The sequence below is a fragment of the Mya arenaria genome, chromosome 12 (genome assembly GCF_026914265.1).
Source record: "Mya arenaria isolate MELC-2E11 chromosome 12, ASM2691426v1".
In the NCBI taxonomy this organism is placed as follows: Eukaryota; Metazoa; Mollusca; class Bivalvia; order Myida; family Myidae; genus Mya; species Mya arenaria.
This window is the reverse complement of record NC_069133.1, coordinates 30312610-30338168: the sequence shown is the minus strand read 5'-3', so window position 1 is coordinate 30338168 and position 25559 is coordinate 30312610. Positions and strand designations below refer to the sequence as shown.

The window sequence follows — 25559 nt, the reverse complement described above, 5'->3', positions numbered from 1 at the left end:
TGACAGGCACGTACTAAAGTGCTGACGAGTTAGCTGACGATATAGAAATAGAAGAGTGTTGCTGACCATATAGACAAAGAAGAAAAATAGTTTTGAAATTAAAGATTTTTCAAGACTTATTTCGTTTAATTTATTTTATATACTTTTTTAGTGTGCGTATAGATGGATGTTTGTGTATTTATTTTTGAAAATGGCATTTCATTGAAATGAATTGAGTTATATTTTTTTGCTGGTTTGGTGTAAATATGAGAAAATATCACAGATTTAATAACTTTTAGGTGTTTCATCTACAATTGTTGAAAATCAATTATTCTTATTTTGAGCATTTTAATTAAGAACCTATTTCTCTTTAATCTTTTGTATTTTTTAAGTTGTTTTGTGAATAACAAACTCTTGCTAATGAGTAAAGTTTGATTAATATATATTTCATTTTCTTTGTTGGGAATAGCACAAGCATTCACCCTTTTTTATATTTTCATTTTCTATTATTAAACCCCACACATTTACGGGGAGGAAGGCTTCGTGGAGTTTGTTTCTATGCTGTTTCAATAATTCACCAGCCGTTGCATATTATCTATCTATCGTTCCTCCCGGTCGAGAAACCATTTTTTATGTAAATAATGTATATATCATTTGAAAATACTATTTAAAATTTTAACAGTGGCCAACATCTAATTACCAACCGGAAATGGTTTTAGTGTATATTTTAAATTCACCCTGGATGATCAACCAATTTCTATTTTATTTCTTTGGTTAATAAATCCTTGGCAAGCCTAACTCATATTGTAACACCATAGGATGGAGTTATGCTGGGATTGGTTACATTCTCCATCCTGGTTTGCCTGCTTACACAGCGACATTAACTTTATTGTCAATAAAATACTTATTTGTCATTTACCATCATGCTTCAATTAAAACCCAGGGTGGCCCCTGTGGTTGTTTTACACAGGTACTCTTAGATTCACCGTGCTACATATCAGCACCTTATTAATACACACATGATCATGAATCATAATGGTGAAAACCCGTATAAAACCCTGTTCATGCAGCACTATCAGCGCTTTGATATGGTAATGTAGGTAGCTTGGGATTGTTATTGAAGTTGGCAGTGTCAAGGCCATTGTTTCAAAAATAGAAAAATGGCTTCTGCCTAATAACTTTAGTGAGGATTGATGGATAGTGATGAAACTTGGTATGTAGGTAGCTAATGTGAAGAGCTAGCTTGGGATTACTTTTGAGGAGTGTGGGGTCAAGGTCAAGGTAATGAAACTAAGTATTGTTGAAGCGAAACTAGACACATAATATACTTAACTAGAGTAATTTTCAGTTATGTCCCTTTTTCATTAAAATAAAGAGAAAGGATGCTACTCTTTAATTTCTAAATCATGCAAGAAATGATTTGGCTTTGATTTCTTATTGCCCATATAATATTGAAAAAAAAACTGGTTTTGTAGCATTGCAGCACTTCTAGTTTTGAAATTAATATCTGCATTTGTAAGTCTCAGGACAGTCAAAATTAAAAAAAACCCCAGATTTTCAAGCATTAGCTCAAATTCCTACAATGCTTAAAACATTGTAAAATAATGATAGTTCATATGTCATTGGAAGCTTAACATGTTTCACAGAAGGGTATTTTACCTCGTACTTCAAAGTGCAAAACTTCAATCATTTCTAGGTTTGATCCTCCATGTTCCCACAGTCATGTAATTGTTTGCCTGTATGCAAATTTACTGGATATTTCTGAGTACTGCAGTTTCCAAACAGTTTGAGCACAGTGGTTATTGTATACATTGATTTTTGGTTCAGGTACAACGGTCTCTGGGAGTCTTTTAATGACTTCAGTTCTTTGATGCATCTAAGAGAACCATGTAGACAACATTGTCCACCTGATATATAAGCACTCTTCTCTATCAAAACCTAATCAAATCATTTGCACTTTAAAGAGCACAAGACAATTATTGATTTCTGATTGATATCCCTCACATTCTATATATAAACTGAGTTAAGACAACAGGAGTATTGGCTTTTTTAAGCACACATTTATTGGAAAATCATGACTGATATGAAATGGTCTCTAACATATGGTAAATTTATGGATGATATATGAAATGATAGTGCATGTGACTTGAGAAGAAGAATACTTCAAAATATACCACAAAACACACTCTACAGAGTTTGTAAGAGGTAACTGAAAAGAGTTACTGAGATTGTTATTGGGGGTTAAAAAATTATTGAAAAAAGTTTGTATTTAAATGTTTATATTCAAGAACCATAGTTATCATGGTCTTTTATGTATAGGATAGTGTTTGTTTATATTCATTTATCAATTTAAACATTGTCAGGCCAAGCATTTAAGAAAATGTATGGCAAATTTGAAAAATATTGCAATCTGATTGAACAAAATGAAATTTTGAACACTAAGTGTATTGATAATTCTTAATATTACTACTACAAAGTCAGTGATAGTTTGTTGTTGGGCAGGGGGACATCAAAGGAAATTGCATTTAATGATGTCATAGCATAATAAATCTGTGAATTTTAATAATGCATGAAGGCAAATAAAAAAAATTGAAGACTTGCAGGGATGTCTCACTGCTCCAAGATCCACCCAAAGGGCAACTTGAGTAACGCGAAAATAAATACCAACTTCCCTGGTGTTTGCCAATGTCTTTTTTAAAGCAGTTATTTATATGCCCAAACCAGCTTATTTACTTACTGAATAAAACTAATTAATGACTTAATTGAACTTCTTCAGGCATATTTTCAGTGACTTCCTTAATGATTAATTTGGAAATTGTCTAAATTTAGCGCTCACAACGTCACTACAAAAATTGCATATCACATGCCTTTCATACTGCTAAAAATAATATATTGCTTTATATACTAATAATTGTAATTTATTAACTATGTGTAATGGATAAAATACTTTTTGAAACAAAGTTAGAGTTACAAAGGAAAGTGGGAGTTCTGTATTATACATTAGAAAAATGACACTATTTATTCCAGTTGAGTTGCCGAAGCCAGGAAGTGGCCAGTCTCAAGGACAGGAGACTGTTTTTGAGGAGACAATGGCTCAGGTATGGAATATGGCAGATAAAAGGGCATGAATGGTAAACCTGTATATACTTTAAGGGTGAGCACTTGTAATAGGGGGATGGCGTCGGCCGTCAACAACATTTTCCTTCAAACAAGTTCTCCTTCTTAACCACTAGGCCAGTACTGTTGCAACGAAATTTCAGAGGATTGTTCCTTGGATGTTGCTCTTCATGATTCCTCAAAATAAATGAGTCCATGTAAAATTCTGGTTGCCATTATCAAACTCCTTCAAGCCATGTTGGTTTATGTAAAACTTTCCTGACAGGGGGCCAGGCTATTTTTCACTTTGTAACTGTTGGGATAACTTATCCTCAGAAACAGCTGGCAAGATTTTGAAATAATTTCACAGATATTTTCATAAGGTAGTAGGCCCTTTATTGAATTCTTTCCAGCCATGTTGGTTTGCTTAAGACTTTGACTATAATCTATATATTTATATAGCTTTGTAAATCTTTTTCTCTGAAAGAGCAAATCCCAATCTTTTGATATTTGGTATGTAGTCTCATTTAGTGACCCTTCACCAATATTGTTTAAATTATGTTCCTTGGGTTGAAGCTGGCCCTGCCCTTGGGGTGCAAGCTTTTCTATACACTTATATATAGTATTATTTTGAAAACATTTTTTTATGAAACCACATCAATATTTGGTATGTAGCCTTACGTTACTATATAGTGGTCCTCCACCAAAATTTAAAAAATATTGCCCCTGGGGTCAAGGCTGGCTCTGCCCTTGGGGTCTCAGATTTTCTATTTACTTACAATTAAGCACCGTTTATTCGAAATCCTTCGGGAAAAATATTTAGTTGTGAAGATTGCAATGTCAGTTAATAATATTGTTTAATAAATGGCAGATAATTTGTTATTATACTTCTTTTATACTTTATTTATTAAAACAATCTTATAACCAACAGAAAATGTCTCCATAATTTCTGTGTTTTTGTTGATTTCTGTTATCATTTTTTAATTATTAGTGTATATAATTTTTCTCACACTCAATGTCATTCTTTAACAAACAGTAGTTGTGTTTTATTATCACTACAAGCCAATGCCCGAGTGCTATCGCAGTATGGTGTGAAAAACTCTGAGATGATCAAATTCGAAAAATGGATTGATAGGTGTGAAATACCTAATTGGGACAGTAATTTTTACTTCAAAATAATGATTATTTCGAAAAATTTAGTTGAACAAAGAAGGAATGAAATCGGGGCCAAAATTGTTTTCGAAAAAGCGATAATTTCAATTAAATGGTGCTCCAATTAGGGATGCTTAAATGTATATAGTAAAATCTTTGAAAATTCTTCTTCTCTGAGACAGTTGAAATTTGGTATGTAGCCACATGTAGTTGTCTTTTACCAAGATTGTTCAAATTATATTCCTTTATCAAAGCAAGCCCCACCCAACCCTTGAGTTCTCTTTTCAAAAACACGTGGCCCAGACCATTGATATTTGGTATATAGTCTCATGTAGTGATATTTTACCAAAACTGTTCAAATTGAAAATCTACACCTCTGAAATAGCAAGGCCCAGAACCTTGATATTTGGTATCTAGCCTCATGTAGTAGCTAGTAACTAGTTACATCCATAGCAACCAATGACTTCCTTAGCAACTAATGCCTTCCATAGCAAACAATGACTTCCTTATCCATCAATGATTTCCTTAGTAACCATTTACTTCCTAAGCAACCTTTTTCTTCCCTCACAAGCAGTGGCCACCTTAGCAATAAATGATTTCCTTAGCAACCAATGATTTATTTGACTTATATAGTAATCACTTACTTACTGAGCAAACAATGACTTCCTTGACAACCTGTTTTCTAATACTTAGTGACCACTTACTTCTTTGGACACAAATGACTAAGGATGGCAACAAATGACTTTCTTAGCATCCCGTTTCATCCTAAGCAACTACTTACATCCATACCAACCAATTACTACCTTTGCAACTTATAACTTTCTAAGCAAGTGATGACTCCCTTAGTAGCCTATGACAACCTGAGCAACTACCTATATTCACAGCAACCAGTTACTTCCTTAGCAACCAATGGTTATTTAGAAAACCAGATAATTCCTGAGCACCTATTTACTTCTTAAAAACCAATGCCCTCCTTAGCAGCCTATGACTTTCTTAGCAACCAATGACTTCCTTAGCAACCACTTAACATTCTAAGCAGCTAAGGACTTTCTTTGCAACCATGATTTCCTTACCATCTGCCTTCATTCGTAACAACCAACGAGATCCTTAGGAACTAATGACATTCTTAGCAACCAATGACCTCCTTAGCAACCTTTAACAATCCATAGCAACTACCTACATCTCTAGCAACTAATCACTTCCAATTCAACCAATGACTTACTTACTAACCATTGACTATCCTATAAACCAATTACTGGCTTAAAAAACACTCACTGTGTTAGCCACCAATGACTTCCTGAACAACCAAAAACTTTCTTAGCATCCAATGACCATCTTAGTAACCAACGACTTCCTAAGCAACCATTGACTACCTTAGCACCCAGATTATTCACTAGATTCCACTTGCTTGCTAAGCAAAAAATGTCTTTCTTAGGAACCACTTCCCAAGCCACCACTTCCTTCTTAGCAACTTCCTTGATATGTAGCAACCAATGGCTTCCTTAACAAGATATGACTTTCTTGGCAATCAATTACTTCCTAAGTAACTACTTTCTTCCTTAACTACCAAGGGCTTCTGTAGCAACCAATGACATTCTTACCAACTACCTTAATCCATAGCAACTAATAGCTTCCCGAGAAATAAATTACTTTTTAGCTCTACTGGCCAAATACTTTTTTTTTAAAGCTACAGAAATGAAATTTTGAATATTAAGTTCAGTTTTGAAAGCAAATACTTTTTACCCTCAGATTACCTTCACTTGGCACATATTAAAATAGTTCATGCAACTAATCTGCTTACAACACTTTCTGTCCTCAGATGTTGAACGTGCAGTGTTTTCAGCTAACCCAAACACAAAAAGTGGACTATATATTTTTTGCCATTTCTCATACGTACATGCTTTAATTGAAAATGATCACAAGAGCCATGCCAGTAGAGCATAGGCTATCTAGGGCCTCTTGTTTAGATACCAATGATTTTCTTTACAACCAATGATCACCTTAGGAACTACCTTCATTATAAGCAACCGATGATTTCTTTATCAACCAATGACTTCCATAGCAACCATTGACATCCTTAGCAGCCAATTACTTCCTTAGAAACCACTTACTGCCTTTGTCATGAATGACTTCCTTAGCAACCTATGAACTTTTTAGCAATCAACTTCTTCTTTAGCAACTACTTACATCCATATCAACCAATGAAGTCCTTTGCAACCATTGACTTCCATAGCACTAGTTGGCTTTCATTGCCATAAAATACATTCATTTTTCCTGGGAACAACCAGCTAACATTGTTTTGACTATAGTAGAAATACTATTGATTTCCCTTTACAAGGACCAACCTCCATATCAACCATCAAATTATTCTGCAACCACTTTATACCAAGCAGCAACATCCTTGAAGACCAATGACTTGTTGGTAATTTTAATCAAGTGAGCGATATAGGGTCATCTTATAATGAATATTTTTTATCAGATATCCTTAAAATACAAAAATGTATGTTTATGCAATGTTTCATATTTCATGAACTTTATTTCAGACTTCCGCCGGCAGCTTACAAAACAGCAGACCACCAGGACGTGGCCTTTCTCGTGATGCACTCCTCGATGACTTGCTGGGGAGTTTGCACTTGCCTAGCATGGGGAACAATGAAGACAAACATTGGCACGAGATTGAAGCCCGTATGGAGGCTGCACGCAGGGGAGGCGAGCAGTGGATCAGCGTTGGCAAGGCAACAAGCCTTTATGCCAAAAAGCCCGATCCACATGCTATTCATCTTAATCGGTCCCATGGTAAAGATGAAGAGTTAGAGCTCAATGTAGCTCTACAATCGGAAACTGAAAGTCAAAACTACTTGCAGAATGACACAGATTCTTGTCGCTTTGGTAATGGATTACCATTGGATGAGGTTAATCTGCGACATAAGAGTGAACTATACAGTTCGGTTCAGAATGCCCCATCACTGCCAAGGAACGGACCCCCGTTCGTACGAGGGCGGAATATGAGAGGAGCAGACAGTAGTTTCGTGGATTCCCTCACAGTGCAAGATAGTAATGATGAAATATCAGACCAACAGAAAGATGTAAGTGTATTTATAAGTACACAATCAATAATTTAAACTTCTTTTGCAGTTTGTAAATGGCAGAATAATATATTTTGTACTTATTGACAATTCTTCCAGCCAATATATTTTATGACTTATATTACCTTTGACAAATTTATGTTATTACTCTTCATTTTTTAAGAAAAGAAGTATTTTGCTAGCCTTGGTTTTGTCTTGGGATGCGTGCAACAACTTTAACCTAGGCCAGAACTAAAAACAATTTAGATATTCACACATATTGCCAGAGACATTTCACACTTCTTTAGCTAGGCCCGTACGTCTGGCTTAAAAAATTGTTGACTTATGCCCCTTTTTGAATGTAAAAACTCAAAGAACATATGAGTGTTGGTTTTGCTTTACTGTGCTCTTGTAATGCTTATACATTCTACTCATTTATGACCAAAAAACAGACCTTTACAATTAATAACTTTGGCATTGACATCCACTGTACTTGGGAACAAAGGTCAAACAATGAAAGGAAAAAAACACTCGTACATAAAAATTTTTTCCCACAGGTGGTTTTTAGGAGGTCAGAGGGGTCTCCCATCCTAGTGCACAGTGTCACAGACAGTGGACGGGGAACAGCCTCAGTCTCCATTGCAGCCAGCACCATGACACTCCATGAGAGGATACAACATGTAGAAAAACAGCTTTCGGTGAGTTACATTTGTTCACTTATTCGTTTCTTTGCAGACAATGATTCGGCTAGTGTTACATCTATTGCGCTTCTCTTCCGCAATCATTTACATTGTTTTTGTGACATCGTTTGCAATTATTCGTTTCATGATTACAGACATGTAAACTTTCAATCAATGCTTTTTTTTCAAGTTTCTTTTACTTAAAACTCTTTTAATTTTAAAACTTTTTACAAATTGGACCCCTAGGTAATTAATTTATAACCTATTAAATTTCAAACCTTGTGAAATTCGACAAATCAAAGAAATGGGGGGAATGAAAATAATCTGCAGCATTTAAAATCCCATTTGATCTAGGCACGGGAATCCGACTCTGCACATGAGATGATAGGGGAAATGGACATGACGTCATGGAAGGCTCTTGTTCACGAGTCAAATCGTAGACTGGAACTCACAGAACGCGAAAACAAACACATTAAAGAAGAGGTATTGGCTTTATTATATTTGGAAGTCAGAGTCAATTTTGTACATGTGCTGTATATATTAATTGCTATAGTGTATCGAATTTCATTGTTCTGTGTTATTTAGTTCTAATCAAGGAATTATGTGTATTATTCTTTGTTTTGTATAAGACAGTCTGATTGCAAGATGAATTGAAAAGTTATACAACAATGATAAAGAAATGCACAGTGTTACTTTTAATGGAAAAAAATCATGATCAGCGCTACTAATGTCCTTAAAACTATTCTTCAGTAGTTGCACTGGTTTGATCCCACCAGGAGTCTTTTACCAAAATGTTTGCTTGTTCTATCATTGTGTTGCCTCTAATCCATGGCAGGCTCGTATGGAATACCTTTGTTATCGACTGTTTGTTTCTGCTTGATTATTTAAAATGACTTGTTGTTGAGGCATCAAACATTGTTTGCACATTGGTCATGTTCAGTATGTGATCCCTATTATTTTTAGGGTCAGTAAGGTGAGGTCATATGGACCTCAACTAGAAAAAATGATAGTCACTCCATCAACTGACAGCTGACTCATCCATTTCATTAAATTCTAGTGTGTGTGTGTAGCTTTATGGATTCTAAAAATGTACTTGTGATGTTATTTAGCGTATACTGAAAACAAGACCAGCGTATAGACGAAAGTTGAAGGTAACAAAGCTATTGGATGTTGTTACTCACACAAATCATTTGTGAATTTATTTTTTTGGATTTTCACATTCACTTTGTATAAATTTGATTTCATATCATCTTCCTTTATAACTGAGTCTAAAATCTTGACTGTCGATGTCTAGAATTTTGTTGCATGTGGTTAACACAATCATATATTGAGTTAATTTATGGCTATGCTCTCTAATGTGCATATTATAATGTATCTACACATTGATAAAACTCCCATCATTTCTCTCCCGACTGCAAGTGTCTTAAACGCAAGTGATGCATTTCAATTTTCACCCCCTAAATATGGCTTATATAAAATGGTGTTTGAAATGAAAAATTCAGTGGAATGGCTTTTATACAAGTTTTCAATTAGTATAGAAAAAATGCATTGTTAAAATTACATTTATTATGAAAACATGTGACTTTTAAGTGATCTAACCAGTAATGTATATAACAAAAGGGTTATTAGTACTGCTTGTGCCTCGTGAAATCTGAATCTACAAACATCCACTCTAGTCGAATACAACCTCCCTTCTCAAAACGCAGTTCTTATAACCCTGTTTTAGCATTATTAAACACACTTGGAAGATTTCATAAATATGGGGAGATACAGTGTGTGTATATCAAGTGATAAATTTAGTCATATAAATGCTACCTTAATATTTTGCTTGGAATGAAGACTTTAAATAAAGACAACTTCACTATTTCTTCACCATTTTTAGAGCTTATGCGATGGTAATGTGTATGTAGTATGTGCGTCTGTGCATCCGTGTGTCTGTAAACAATTGCTTGTGAACACGATACAGTCTTCAGTTTTGATTGTATCTCAATGAAACTTGTACAGTATCTAGATATCCATTAGAGCTCTGTTCCTTTCGAAAACCAGCCAGATCCACCCATGCATGCCTAGATTATGGCCCTTGATAGTATAAAAAAATGCTATTGTGTAAACACTAGCTTGTGAACACAATACAGTCTTCAGTTTTGATTGTATCTCGATGAAACTTGTACAGTATTTAGATATCCATTAAAGCTCGGTTCCTTTTGAAAACCAGCCACATCCACTCATGCATGCCTAGATTATGGGTCTTGAAGTATAAAAAAATGCTATTTATAGCTACATGTAAGTCTATTTTTAGCCAGGTCTTCATGAGCGAAGTCTATTTTTAGCCAAGTTTACATGTAAAGTCACAATTGCTTGTGAATGTTTGTTCAAATTATGCCCCTTGGGTCAAAACTGGCACTGCCCCGGGGGTCACAAGTTTCCTAGCGACTTAATTAAGAAAGATTTTCAAAATCTTCTTGTTTCAAACCACAAGGCCCATACCTTTGATATTTGTTGTGGAGCATCATATGATGACCGTCTAGCAAAACATTTGAAATAAGCTGGCCCCACCCCTTTTGACTTACTTTTTAATTTTTAAAGCTACAGCAATGAAATTTTGACCATGTGTACAGTTTTGCAAATGAGCATCAATGTTGTCCTCGGATGTCCTTGACTTTGACCTTTTGACCAACTTTTTTATTTTTAAAGCTTCAGAAATGAAATTTTGGCCATGAGTACAGTTTTGAAAGCAAATATTTTTATGCCCCCACAAAGTGGCGGCATATAGGGTTGCCCTTGTCCGTACGTACGTCTGTCTGTCTGTCTGTCTGTACGTACGTACGTCCCGAAGATTGTTTCCGATCTAATTCTTGAAAACCGTTTGTCCAATCCTCACCAAACTTTAAACACATGTTTGTGACCATAATATCTTGATCAAGTTCGATAGTCATGGAAATCGCTTTAGTCATTTAGGAGTTACGGCCCTTTTTTGCCAAAAATACTTCAAAAATATATGTTTCCAATCTAATTCTTGAAAAGTATGTGTCCAATCCTCACCAAACTTTACATACATGATTGTGACCATAATATCTTGATCAAGTTCGATAGCCATGGAAATCGCTTTTGTCATTTAGGAGTTACGGCCCTTTATTTGCAAAAAAAGACTTGAAAAATACGTCCCGAAGATTGTTTCCGATCTAATTCTTGAAAACTGTTTTTTACCCTCAGATTACCTTTACTTGGCACATATTAAAATAGTTCATGCAACTATTCTGCTTACAACACTTTCTGTCCTCAGATGTTGAATGTGCAGCGTTTTCAGCTAACCCAAACACAAAAAGTGAACTATATATTTGTTGCCTATTACTCATACCTACATGCTCTGGATTGAAAATGACCACAAGAGCCATGCCAGTAGAGCATAGGCCCTCTTGGGCCTTTTTTTTGGGGGGGGGGGTATAAAGTCAATAAATGTTGTTGCAGTCAAGAGTTGAGATCAAAATGAATGATATCTCCAAGAAACTATTTTAAGTAAGTATTACTATAGGACATGTATCATTTTAAATTATACCCTTATAAACCCAGTTTCAATAAGAATTTAAAAGGTCATTAAGTTGATCAGAAAGTCTTACTGGAGGAAACATTTTAACTTACACGCTTCAATATGCCTCTGATCAAAGCCCCTTATGTGTCTTAGATCAAAGCCTCAGACTGGTTCAGGTGCCACCAAGCTTCATTTTGACCCAGATATCATGCAAGATACAAGAATCTTTATTTAAAGTCCGGTATATGTTGACAAGAAAAATTAGCTCAATGAGCTATTTTCCAACATGAACAGAAAAAAATACATAGCATATCAAAGCATAACAATGAGCTTATGACCTGGAAATAAAAGCATACTGGGCGAGTACACTTTCGGCACTATTTTTGAAATATTTTTAGTTAGACTTGCACCACAACTACAAAATTTTCCATCAGCATACTAGGATTCAAGACCAATTGGTTGATATAAATGGCATTTTTCAAGATACTACCAATCTGCATGAAAAGTATTTTATTAACTGCAAAGTTGAGGACTGCCATTTTCGTCCTCGGAGTACCTAAATATGGAACAGTTTTAATTCGTTATTTATTTTTATGTATTCTTTTAAAATTATTGCTCCATGTTTTGTTTAAGCAAATTATTAATTTATGTTATTTCCAGCTTGTCTTTTTTGTCATTTTTGTCAGTTAAATTTGATGGTTTCAGTAAAATACAGGCTGTACCAATATGCTGTGATTGTGGCAAGCATAAAGCCTTTACCCCAGATGCCATGTATTGACATTTGAACAAGAAAAACTTTAAATGATCACAGGGTTTGAAATACTTATCGGAGAATCATGTTCCTTGGAACTTGTATCTGAAGCAAGCGTCTTTATTGATTAAAATCGTAAATAAACTGATCTCGATCGGAAAAACACTTTAATAATGGGTGTTCCATATTTAGGTACTGTTCCAATTTAGGTACTCGCCCAGTATAGTTTAAAGTAGGTACAAACATTTGAACATTTAGTATTTACAAAAGCCGTTTCCTTATTATATTCATGCCTACAGTTACAAAAAGTAAGATGGATGGATTAGACCATTGAAAGCAGTGATAACATCAACAAGTTATGGAAAACAGATACAAAAGTTATGTGCATTATTACAAAGCAAAAACTATTTGTAACTTTGACTATAGATAGATTTGCCTAAAATGGTTTGTGTAAGAAAAATCCTTCAATTTAGACCCAGATTTACATTAAGCTTTATTATGACCCAGATTTACTTTAAGCTTCATTCTGAATCAGATTTACATCAAGCTTCATTCTGACCCAGATTTTTATCGAGTGTTATTCTGACCCAGATTTATATCAAGCTTCATTCTGACCCAGATTTATACCAAGCTTCATTATGACCCAAGATTCATCAAGCTTTATTCTGACTTTTTTATCGATTGTCATTCTGTCCAGATTTATATCAAGCTTCATTCTGACCCAGGTTTCCTTAAGTTTTAATGCTGACTCAGATTTACGCTTTTGTATGTTTCAGATCAACCGGTTAGAAAAGGACCTAGAAGAGAAGACCCGTCTGCACGGCCATCTTGAGGCTTTCTTGCACAGCATACAAAATATACTAGCCAACAAGGTACATGTTTGCATTATGATGGACATTACAAGCTCTTCTGGTTTTTGAAAAAAATGACAAGCTATTGTCATCACTTGATTGTCGTCATCAGAGGAGTTGGTTTTGGTCACTTATGTACATGTAATTCATGGTTTTTGTCTTAAAGTTTTTTTTCTTTTAATAACTTTGATTTGTCAATATGAATATCATTTTAAAGCATTGATGATAATGAATCTATCTTCACTGTAAGCTGTATGAAACAAGTGAAGTTCAGGGATCTATTTTCTTGCTTGAGAGGAAGGTACCAACATCTAATTTAAATAAACAATTCCACCCACAAAGAAATAAGAAAAAATGTATTGAAGAAACATTGTATGATACAATTGAATTGGTTGTCGTTGGTTCCAGAATTCATCACCTTATTTCCAAAATGTTACATTTCATTTTCAGGATTCTCTGAATAACAAGGAAGTGATTGAGAGAATTGAACATGAAGTCAACAAGGTTGTATCTACACTGGCAGACAAAGGTCGTCACCCTGACAACATCATGCATGACCCAGCAGCACTTAGCACTGAACTTGCGAAGAGAGATAGGGAACTTGCTGCTAAGGTATTAATTGTTCACAAATACTACATACATTACTATAAATAATTCATTAGACACTTTATGAAAGAAATGTCAACAATTATTTTTCAACAAGTATAAGACCATGAATATCAATTAAAAGATAAGCTGGCGTTAGAAATTAATGGTAAGTTTTATGATATGATATGTTAGATGATAAGACAGGGCCATTATGCTTTTTGTGTCGCCTGAAAAGACGACATATAGGGGTTACATTTGTCGGCGGCGTCGGTGGCGGCGGCGTCCGCGTCCCATTTTCGCTTGTCCGGGGTATATCTCCTAAACTATTAGTGGTATCAACTTGAAATTTCATATGTAGATAGATCTAATTGAGGGCAAGTGCAGTGCACAAGAACTGTTGCTCTTGCTTCCATATTTTTAGAGTTATTGCCCTTTCTTATTTTTCATGCTTAAAGTTTTGTCCGGGGCATATCTTGTAGAATATAAGAGTTATCAACTTGAAACTTCATAGCTAGATAGATCTCATGGAGGGCAAGTGCAGTGCACTATAACAGTAACTCTTGCTGCCATATTTTTAGAGTTATTGCCCTTTGTTAATTTTCATGCTTAAAGTTTTGTCCGGGGCATATCTTGAAGAATATAAGAGGTATCAACTTGAAACTTCATAGCTAGATAGATCTCATTGAGGGCAAGTGCAGTGCACAAGAACGGTAACTCTTGCTTTCTTAGTTTTAAAGTTATTGCCCTTTGTTAATTTTCATGCTTAAAGTTTTGTCCGGGGCATATCTTGAAGAATATAAGAGGTATCAACTTGAAACTTCATAGCTAGATAGATCTCATTGAGGGCAAGTGCAGTGCACAAGAACCGTAACTCTTGCTTTCTTAGTTTTAAAGTTATTGCCCTTTGTTAATTTTCATGCTTTAAGTTTTGTCCGGGCATATCTTGAAGAATATAAGAGGTATCAACTTGAAACTTCATAGCTAGATAGATCTCATTGAGGGCAAGTGCAGTGCACAAGAACCGTAACTCTTGCTTTCTTAGTTTTAAAGTTATTGCCCTTTGTTAATTTTCATGCTTAAAGTTTTGTCCGGGCATATCTTGAAGAATATAAGAGGTATCAACTTGAAACTTCATAGCTAGATAGATCTTATTGAGGGCAAGTGCAGTGCACAAGAACCGTAACTCTTGCTTTCTTAGTTTTAAAGTTATTGCCCTTTGTTAATTTTCATGCTTAAAGTTTTGTCCGGGGCATATCTTGAAGAATATAAGAGGTATCAACTTGAAACTTAATAGCTAGATAGATCTCATTGAGGGCAAGTGCAGTGCACAAGAACCGTAACTCTTGCTTTCTCAGTTTTAAAGTTATTGCCCTTTGTTAATTTTCTTGCTTAAAGTTTTGTTCGGGGCATATCTTGAAGAATATAAAATAGCTAGATAGATCTCATTGAGGGCAAGTGCAGTGCACAATAACAGTAACTCTTGCTTTCTTAGTTTTAAAGTTATTGCCCTTTGTTAATTTTCATGCTTAAAGTTTTGTCCGGGGCATATCTTGAAGAATATAAGAGGTATCAACTTGAAACTTCATAGCTAGATAGATCTCATTGAGGGCAAGTGCAGTGCACAAGAACCGTAACTCTTGCTGCCATATTTTTAGAGTTATTGCCCTTTGTTAATTTTCTTGCTTAGGTTTTGTCCGTGGCATATCTCGTAAACTATAAGAGGTATCAACCTGAAGCTTCTTCCGTAGGTATATCTGATTGAGGGAAAGTGCAGTGCACAAAAACTGTGACTCTTGCATCTATATGTTTAGAGTTATTGCCCTTTGTTAATTTTCATGCTTAAAGTTTTGTCCGGGGCATATCTTGAAGAATGAAGCTTCCTTGGGTGACCCTCTACAAAAATACAACAAGGGGTCTCGATTAATCAACAACAACAACAAAATGGCCAACTTCCTGTTTTGCTTTAAAAAAACATCTCATTGCATGACCCTTTACAAATATAAAACAAGGCATCGTCATCAGTAAAGATAAGTTAAATGGCAACATCATTTTCTATAAATGAATAAAATGCCAATCTAACAGCTATAATGTCGACAGTAAATAATTCGTCAGGCGACACATCCGACTCGCGGAGTTCTAGTTCTTTTTATATTTCAGCGCAACGAGGCCAACAGCCTGCTTTTAGAGTTACGGCAATGGCAGGAAGAATGTCGAACAATTGAGGAAATGCGGAAAAAGGCCCTCGATTCCTTGAGGGGACTCGAAGTTGAAGTGGCGGGATTACAACAGACTGACTCACACATGCAACAAGTCAACAGTGACTATCACATGCTAAAAGGACAGGTAAGTTGTCTATAAAAAAAACTTTCAGAACTTGTATTTTCAAGTGTTAGTGACCCAGGTTTTGTGTTTTAAATTGAAATATAGTGCTTATTAGCAATGTTCATGTTCATGCATAAAATTATAGTGTTTAATAGTTATAATGTTTTATGCTGATAATTAAAAGTACATGTAAACGGGAATAGCTAGTGGTATGGACTTACACAAGTGCGGAACATCAGTCGCAATACCGAAAGATAAGTTTTTATAACAAAAATATTGCAAAACTAGGGTAACAATTTAGGGAAAAGCTGGTTGAGGCCCTTGACTCAATATATTTTGTGATACAAACTTTGCCAAGCTATGCACCTGTTTTGTGTGTATCATTAACAATGTGGAAATCTTAACATGTTCTTCATAAAATTGTGCCTTTTGGAAATTACTATCATATCTTTTAGCCATATAGTGATGTATAATTGTCAGTAATAACAGGCTTAGGCTGCTGCTTAGCTTTAAGTGTTGATTCTGTAAAAAAGGTAACTCCAAGCTGGGATCATTGAATTTATCACTATACAATTTTCCTCATGTAGTCTAAATCCTAACCAATCATCGTCATGAAAAACATTAACGTAAATAGATGTTATAACATTTATGGTCATTCAATACAGAATTTATCAAATAATTTTTTTCTTATATTTATAAAAATGACCCTTGGTGAGTTTTTATTAATTTTTGTAAGCAAGTTGTGATATTCTATTTATATTATAATTACTAATTTGAAGATTAACAGTGTTCAATACATATTCATTGCTATCAGGGCTTCTAAAATTTTGGAACCTCAATCGGTCCGGACCCGGCCATAATCGGTCTGGACCCGACGACCCCCCCCCCCCATAAAAGAAAAAAGAAAGGCCTGTTCAAAAGTCTGATTATTTAGAAATGTCACACAAATTCGCGATGTGTTTTCTGTCAATATTTTTCGCGATATCACAATTCCTAAGAGGGTTCTAGGGATCTAGCCGCATAGCCGATTCAGATAGCCATTGATACAAGCTTAATTAAATGAGATTCTCATCGAGTTCTGTGGCTGTCGGGAAGCGGTCAGACGACAAAAAGTGAAACAGTATTATGATTCATTTCCTTAATGAATTTACAGTGGGTCAACATTCAACTGATTCTCTTAAATAATAATATATATCTAGATTTATGATCGGGGCTTCAAGCTATAAGTGTGATATCGACAACCATTTCTTCATTACTGCGAATTAAAATGACGTAAGCGGCGCACTCAGCTTCCAGATTATGTAGTTAATCAAGCCTGTCGCTGTTGATATCCTATACATGACTAGGTTCGGATTAACAATGACATATGCAATTTAAAAACAATTTAAATTTAACAGTTTGGTAATCAACAAACGGATATATCATGTATTGATCGACGACAACATACTACATTCATATTGAAATGTGAAAATATGGACCGATTTTAACACTTAATCAGGATAGCTGCAGGCACACAATTAACACATAGTTTGTTTAATTGTGTCTCCTGCAACCTACCAATGGTGACACATGGTGACTAAGACACTTTTATGACCTATTGGTGGTAGTTTTGAATGTGTGAATGACCCATGAATATTTGTGTATTACAATTTCTGCAACTTTTACTGGCCTAGTCATTTTGGACCGAAATTATAAAAAAAATGAGAATATTTCAGACCGATTTTATTACACTTTTTGAAACTGAAATCGGTCTGGCTTGGTCAAAATCGGTCCAGACCGGCAAATTGCCGTTTTTTAGAAGCCCTGATTGCTATATAAAGATCACACTTTCAACCCTTACCATTTATGACGTCAAATCAGTAATATATCCTGATGGTTTTTTTTATCATGGCAACCTCAATTATGACGACAAAAGTTTTACATTAGTTTGTTATGTATTTGTCTATCCCAATGTACCTTTTCTTATAATAAACGTAATATTATGTATTTTCCCACCCTTCCTTAGTTCCTAAAACTAGTAGATGCCTACAAAAACCTGGAGAATGTTCAGCACAAGTTTGATGACCTTCAGAAGAAATATGATGACCTTGACATTGAAAATTCTGGATTAAGGTCAAGGGTGAACTTGCTTGAAGGTCAAATTAAGATAATTGAAGAAACTAACAAGAAATGTCGAGAAAATGAGAATAAAGTATTGGAGCTTCAAAATCAGTTGGTCGATTATGAAAAAAAACTTTGAGAAGAAATCTTTGGAGAAAAATCTAGAAGGCATGAAGGAACTTCTAAATGAGAGGGTAATTTGACTTATTATACCCCTGACAAGCAAAGTTTGAAGGGGTATATTGGAGTCACCCTATGGTTGGTTGGTCAGTTTGTTGCAATTTTCCTTTAATATCTGGAAGATATCTTGAAAACTAGTGGATGGAATTTAATTAAACTTCGTATGATGATAGAGCATAATGACTGGAAGTGCACAGTGTACAAGAAACATATCTCTATTTCAGCTAATTACAGTTATTCTCCTTTGTTAATTTTTTGTCTGGAGCATATCTACTGGATGAAATTCAATTAAACATCATAGAATAATAGAACATAATGAGAAGTGAAATTTATTTAAATATTGCCTGTTGTTGCTTTTTATTGTCCGGAGTGTAACTTGAAAACTGCTTTATAGAATTCAATAGGGCTTCATAAAGTGTAACAAGAGAAAGTGCAGTGTATAGGAACCATAACTGCATTTCAGCTAGTTACAGAGTTATTGCCTTTTGTTACTTTTTCTTGTCTTGAGCATCATTTGAAAACTACTAGATTGAATTCAATAAAAAATCATACAATAATAGAATATAATGAGAGGAACTGCAGTGTACAAGAACCATTAGCTAACATAGTTGTTGCTCTTTGTTAATGCTTGTCAGCAGCGTTACTTCTAAATTACTCAATGAATTTTTATTAAACAACTAACATTGTTTAAGCATGATAAGTGGAAATGCAGTGTACATAACTTCTAGTTTGCCATTCCGGTGTCCAGGTGGCATTTTGGGGTATTCATCACTCTTGTGAATGCTATTGTAATTCTTTAAACTAAGGTTTTCATAAATTAAAAAAAAATGTTGCCGATATATATGAAACATAAACTGATTGTTTTCAAAATCAAACCAAGTAATTTATCTGTTAAAAATATATAAATATTTATATATATTATTATAAAGAAATATATGTAAGCAACTTATATTATTTTGTCATGTATTGTCAACTTAGATGAGAAAGGTGGAATCACTTACTGAAGAATTATTTGAATTACGGAAAAAAATATCCACGATAGACCGAGATAACTACAAACTTCGTCAAAGCAACCTCAGTCCACGTTTGAACACTTTCAATACAACTCAACTCAATCAAGCACTTGCAGTTTCCCATGGCAACAGTGGTTCAAATTCTGGGACAGCATTGGTAGCAGGTAGCGACAGCCTGAACCTTGGTAGTCAAGGAAAGTTTGGTAACCATGGAAACAAAGATCATTTGAATAAGAAGCCACCTCTTGGAACCTTTATGAATCAAAGACGGGCAAGTTACATACATGTGTCACAGAGCCTTGGTTTTATAACTCTCTCTCTCTCTCTCTCTCTCTCTCTCTCTCTCTCTCTCTCTCTCTCTCTCTCTCTCTCTCTCTCTCTCTCTCTCGCACTGGATATTGTTTTGCATAATCGGTGGTTCTCTTAAAAAAGCTCACTAGAAATTATTGCCATCAGTCTGGGTTTTACATTTTACATGTAAGCTGTGGTTATAATATCTTTCCACTAAATGTTGTCTTGCATTGCTTTTTGCTTTCTTAGTGGATATACATCTTAACCCTTTAGCACATGTATACGAGATAGGCCGACATAGCTCATTAGCAGATGTATAGGCATCTAGCTGACTGTATCCATTACTGGATGTATACGCTTCGCCCTAATACTTCAATAGGGTCATTTCAATATTTATGCACCCCTTCGAAGAAGAGGGGTATATTACTTTGCACAGGCATGTCGGTATGTCGGTCGGTCGATCCGTCGGTAGACAAAGCTTGTCCAAGTGATAACTGAACAATTCCTGGATGTATGGTCATCAAACTTCACATGAAGGTTGGGCCTGACCAGTAGATGACCCCTATTGATTTTGGGGGTCATCGGGTTAAAGGTCAAGGTCACAGTGACCTTAATGGTAAAATAATTTTAAAGCTTGTCCGAGTGATAACTCAACAATGCCTGCACCCATGGCCCTCAAACTTGAGATGGAGGTTGGGCCTGACCAGTAGATGACCCCTATTGTTTTTGGGGGTCATCAGGCCAAAGGTCAAGGTTACAGTGACCTTGAATGGTAAAAGGTTATCCGAGTGATAACGTGACAATGCCTGCACCCATGGCCCTCAAACTTGACTTGGAGGTTGGGCCTGACCAGTAGCTGACCCCTATTGTTTTTTGGGCTCAATGGGTCAAAGGTCAAGGTCACAGTGACCTGGAATGGTAAAAGGTTATCCGAGTGATAACTTGACAATGGCTGCACCCATGGCCCTCAAACTTGACTTGGAGGTTGGGCCTGACCAGTAGCTGACCCCTATTGTTTTTTGGGCTCAATGGGCCAAAGGTCAAGGTCACAGTGACCTTGAATGGTAAAAGGTTGTCCAATTGATAACTCAACAATGCCTGCACCCATGGCCCTCAAACTTGACTTGGAGAATTGACCTGACCAGGAGATGACCCCTATGGTTTTTGGGGGTCATCTGGCCAAAGGTCAAGGTCACAGTGACCTGGAATGATAAAAGGTTGTCCGAGTGATAACTTGACAATGCCTGCACCCATGGCCCTCAAACTTGACTTGGAGGTTGGGCCTGGCCAGAAGATGGTCCCTATTGATTTAAGGGGTCATTGGGCCAAAGATCAAGGTCACAGTGACCTGGAATGGTAAAAGGTTATCCGAGTGATAACTTGACAATGGCTGCACCCATGGCCCTCAAACTTGATATTGAGGTTGAGCCTGGCCAGGAGATTGTCCCTATTAATTTTAGGAGTCATTGGGCCAAAGGTCAAGGTCACAGTGACCTTGAATGATAAAAGGTTGTCCAAGTGATAACTCAACAATGCCTGCACCCATGGCCCTTAAACTTGACATGGAGGTTGGGCCTGACCAGTAGATGACCCCTATTGATTTTAGGGGTCAAAGGTCAAGGTCACAGTGACCTTGATAGCACACTCGACAATTCTTGGACCTATGGTCATCAAACTTGACATGGAGGTTGGGCCTGACCAGTAGATGACCCCTATTGATTTTAGGGGTCAAAGGTCAGGTCACAGTGACCTTGAAAGCAAACTGACAATTCTTGGACCTATGGTCATCAAACTTGACATGAAGGTTGGGCCTGCTCGGTAGATGACCCTTATCGACTTTGTGGGTCATCAGGCCAAGGTCAATGTCACAGTAACCTTTAACGCAAAAAAGTTAACAAATCTTCCCCCACTGATATCTCAACAATGCCTGAACCTATGATCATTAAACTTGACATGGATGTTAAGCCTGACCAGTAGATCACCCTTATTGATTTTAGGATTCATAGAGCCAAAGGTCAAGGTCACAGTGATCTTGAATGGTAAAAGGTTGTCCGAGTGATAACTCAACAATGCCTGAACCCATGGCCTTCAAACTTGACTTGGAGTTGCATCTGACTTGTAGATGACCCCTTAAATCATAAGGGGTCATCGGGTCAAAGTTCAAGGTCACAGTGACCTTGAACGAAAAAAACTTGTCTTGTGATAACTTGACAATGCCTGCACCCATGGCCTTCAAACTTGACATTTAGGTTTCTGGTGACCAGCTGATGACTCTGGATTTTGAGTTCATAGAGTCAAAGGTCATGACGGTCATAACACACTTTATCCTCACACTTTAATGGTCATAATCTTAAAACAGCAACAAATCAGCTGTCATTTTGGTCCCTGCATATTTCATTCAATTGTCCATATAATCCTGACAACATGGCGCTCAAGGGGGGCAAAATGTTTGACAAACATCTCTTGTTCAATTTTGCATCTTTCTTTTTGTCAACAATATCTCGGATGTTTATAAAAGTAAAGTTTAACCTTTTGTTTATTGATTTTCCCTTGAAAATATCGTCTGCTAAAATTAGAAGGTATTTATACTCCCAATGGCAGGTGTGATATCCCATTGTGACGTAATAAGACCACGAGCCGAGTACTGTATGGAAAATCCCCAAATTCATTGATACGGAAATCATTAAATATATTACGTCAGTTCAGTTTACCATTAAAATCAATAGAGATTATATTTATTTAAAGGTAATATTTAGTTTACAAACAAAAGAAACAATTAGTAGCTGAGAAAATGATGAGTAAATTTTCTGTGGAGCTGATAGATGTCCAGCATGGTTCCGGCCGTTAAATAGGTAAACACATTTGTACAAGCCGTTTCATGATCTAGATCTTTTTATTCATACCTGAAAAACTTTTATTGGCTTTCTTTTTGTAAACAATTTTATGAGGGGGTAATAAAGTTAAACAGAAACCCTGGACTGGATCTCTGCTGGATGACACCGGATATTCCTGCCATATTTCTGTGTATTATACACAAGAACACCAATTGTCGGCTTTTTAATCCAGATGGGTCTTTTTTATGATAGGGGTAATAAAATTTAGATCGATCCCAGCATTTTATTACACTTTTGATTTAATGCAATTATGACATTTCGAAGAAATGATTATTTTTAGACAACATTTAAATGCATTTCCAGCGAATGCAGACTAACATATATATTCTTAAAGTACAAGCTTTAAATTACCTTTTAAGCCAATAAAAAAGGGGGCTGAAGTTATTCCAAAGAAAAATCTCTCCACTTGAAAAACAAACTCTAAAAATTGCACAGTCCGCATTGACATTCTTCCAAAATGACCTTTCAACTATAGGGCAGCAGTTTATGCTTAAATCTCTATTCTAAATGATAAATCAAGCAATAATAGATACTCAAGGTATAAAATAATGATATTTTTGATTTACAGTGTATTGAGCATGTGAAAACATGTCTACCATTCATAAAAACATTATTTTTTTTTGAGAATTTTCCACACAACGGAAGTACATATGACGCAATGGTGACGTCATACCTATAATTTAGGTTACACACCACCATTATCATTTCCTCTATAATTCAATGTGAAATGTTTATTTTTAGACAACATTTAAAGGCATTTGGAGTGAATGCAGACTATGATAAACATATATATTCTTAGAGTACAAGCTTTAAATTTCCTTTTAAGCCAATAAAAAGGGGGTCAAGTTATTCCTACATATGACGCAATGGTGACGTCATACCTAAAGGGTTAACAGTGTTTTTATTATTGTGTCATGTTTCTTTTTCAGAAGCTTATATTAACCAGGGAATCTTTTCATCTTTATGCATATTTTAGCACTCTTTTTTGTAGGAAGGTCTCTGGGAAAGACCTATGACTTGCGTGTTCATGTTTGTCGTGTATTTTAACTAATAATTAGTGTGTTTTTATTGCTACATCACACTTGTGTTTAATTATGTACATGTATGTTTGTGGTTGTGTGTAATGAAGTTCTCCTTGGAAAGCCTTTTCAGTCAACAACACATTGAAATATTTTCTTAATGTCACTGGCAAGTTAATTCTTCAGGCAGGGAACAGTTTTAATATGCATAGATTTTAAAACATATTAACATTTTCACAGACACAACTTAACTTTTTGTAACTGAAAGCAGATTTTATTGAACTAGATGTTTAAAATCTTTACTTAACACAATGGCATTACAGTCAAGTTTCCTTCTACTCTGCTTTTGCTCCAGTTGCATGGCATGCAATATTGTTAAGAAGACTGCTTCTTTTTTGATAGTGATTTATCCATTTTGTGTCATTATTGGGATGATTAAGATTTTTTTGTGATTTTGGAGTAATATAACTTAAAATGAAATAAACTGAAGAAAAATCAATGAGTACTAATTTTTCCATGAGTTTTGATGCGCATGTTTGTTAATTGGTGAGAATATTAAGTGACTGTAAAAAAATAATTATTCACATATTTAGGATTATATGATAACCATTTCTTTAGCATGTTGACATGATCACAAGATATCAACATTTTGGCGTCTGTTAATTTCAGGTTGGAGACCCAGAGACAGGAAACGTCGGACAGAGAACTTGCATCGTGCAACTTACCAATCTCTGCAGTGAAAAGGTATTTATATAATTGACAGTTGCCAAAATTAGATGATTGCTCATTTCATGTGATAAGAATATTGAGCTTATCTGTTTTTCAAAGAAAGAAAGGATAAAATCTTATGATAGCATTGGTGGCATAATAGTGTGCAAAATCTTTCACCATGACATATTTGATGAGTATCAATTGAAATGATAATGGCATCTTTACCTTTGCTTCATTGATGTAAAGCCCTTAAAAATATTTATACTGGAATGTGTGTAATTTTTCAGGACATGCTGATTAAAAATCTTGTACAAGAATTGCGCAAGCTTAAGAGTGGCGCACCACTGGTGGAGGAACTAGAGGCTTGTTCTGACCACGACCATAATCACTTAGGGCGATCATTGTCACAAAATTCTCTGGACGATAGCATAGATCGAATGTCCGTTGTCAGTGACACAGAGTTACTGCATGAGACAAGTCCTTCACTCACACAGCGACCCCGTTCGGCTGACATTGGTCACCATAGAAACACCACACATCGCGCCAGCTACCACGGGCACTCAAGTAACAAAGAAACTTACAGACCGCACTCAGCACATCACAGCGCTTCCAGAGTTCCTAGAATGTCTTCCCGCAGTGCAAACTACCGTTCAACTCAGCATTCAACACTTCCGCCACATCTTGCACAATCATCACGTTTGCGCTTGCGAAACTTGCAAAATCATCCTTCTGATTTGAAAACCACTCGGTATGTTGCAGTAGCAGACTACGACCCTTCAATGTTCTCTCAAAGTGGTCACCCAAAGCTCGATCTTCCGTTGAAGGAAGGTATATAGAATGGACTCTTGCATACAAGCTTGAACATTACAAAATGGACTCTATATAGCTTGAACATTAAAGAAAGGACTCTATACTAGCTTGAACATTACAGAATGGACTCTTGCATACTAGCTTGAACATTACAGAATGGACTATTGCATACTAGCTTGAACATTACAGAATGGACTCTTGCATACTAGCTTGAACATTACAGAATAGACTCTTGCATACTAGCTTGAACATTACAGAATGGATTATTGCATACTGGCTTGAACATTACAGAATAGACTCTTGTATACTAGCTTGAACAATATAGAATGGACTCCTGCATACTAGCTTGAATATTACAGAATAGACTCTTGCATACTAGCTTGAACATTACAGAATGGATTATTGCATACTAGCTTGAACATTACAGAATGGACTCTTGCATACTGGCTTGAACATTACAGAATAGACTCTTGTATACTAGCTTGAACAATATAGAATGGACTCTTGCATACTAGCTTGAATATTACA

At 35.7% G+C, this 25559-nt stretch overlaps 1 protein-coding gene across 1 annotated transcript in view; it reads left to right on the top strand.

Moving 5' to 3' along the window:
• LOC128210598 (golgin subfamily B member 1-like) overlaps positions 1-25057 on the top strand; it is a 234999-nt gene extending 209942 nt beyond the window's left edge. Inside the window, exons 27-35 of the mRNA XM_052914948.1 lie at positions 3007-3077; positions 6771-7313; positions 7850-7990; positions 8327-8455; positions 13029-13124; positions 13554-13715; positions 15849-16034; positions 24180-24254; positions 24509-25057. Of these exons, the coding sequence (XP_052770908.1) occupies positions 3007-3077; positions 6771-7313; positions 7850-7990; positions 8327-8455; positions 13029-13124; positions 13554-13715; positions 15849-16034; positions 24180-24254; positions 24509-25057 (1952 nt within the window). The remainder of the gene's footprint in view (positions 1-3006; positions 3078-6770; positions 7314-7849; positions 7991-8326; positions 8456-13028; positions 13125-13553; positions 13716-15848; positions 16035-24179; positions 24255-24508) is intronic.
• Positions 25058-25559: the final 502 nt, after the last annotated feature.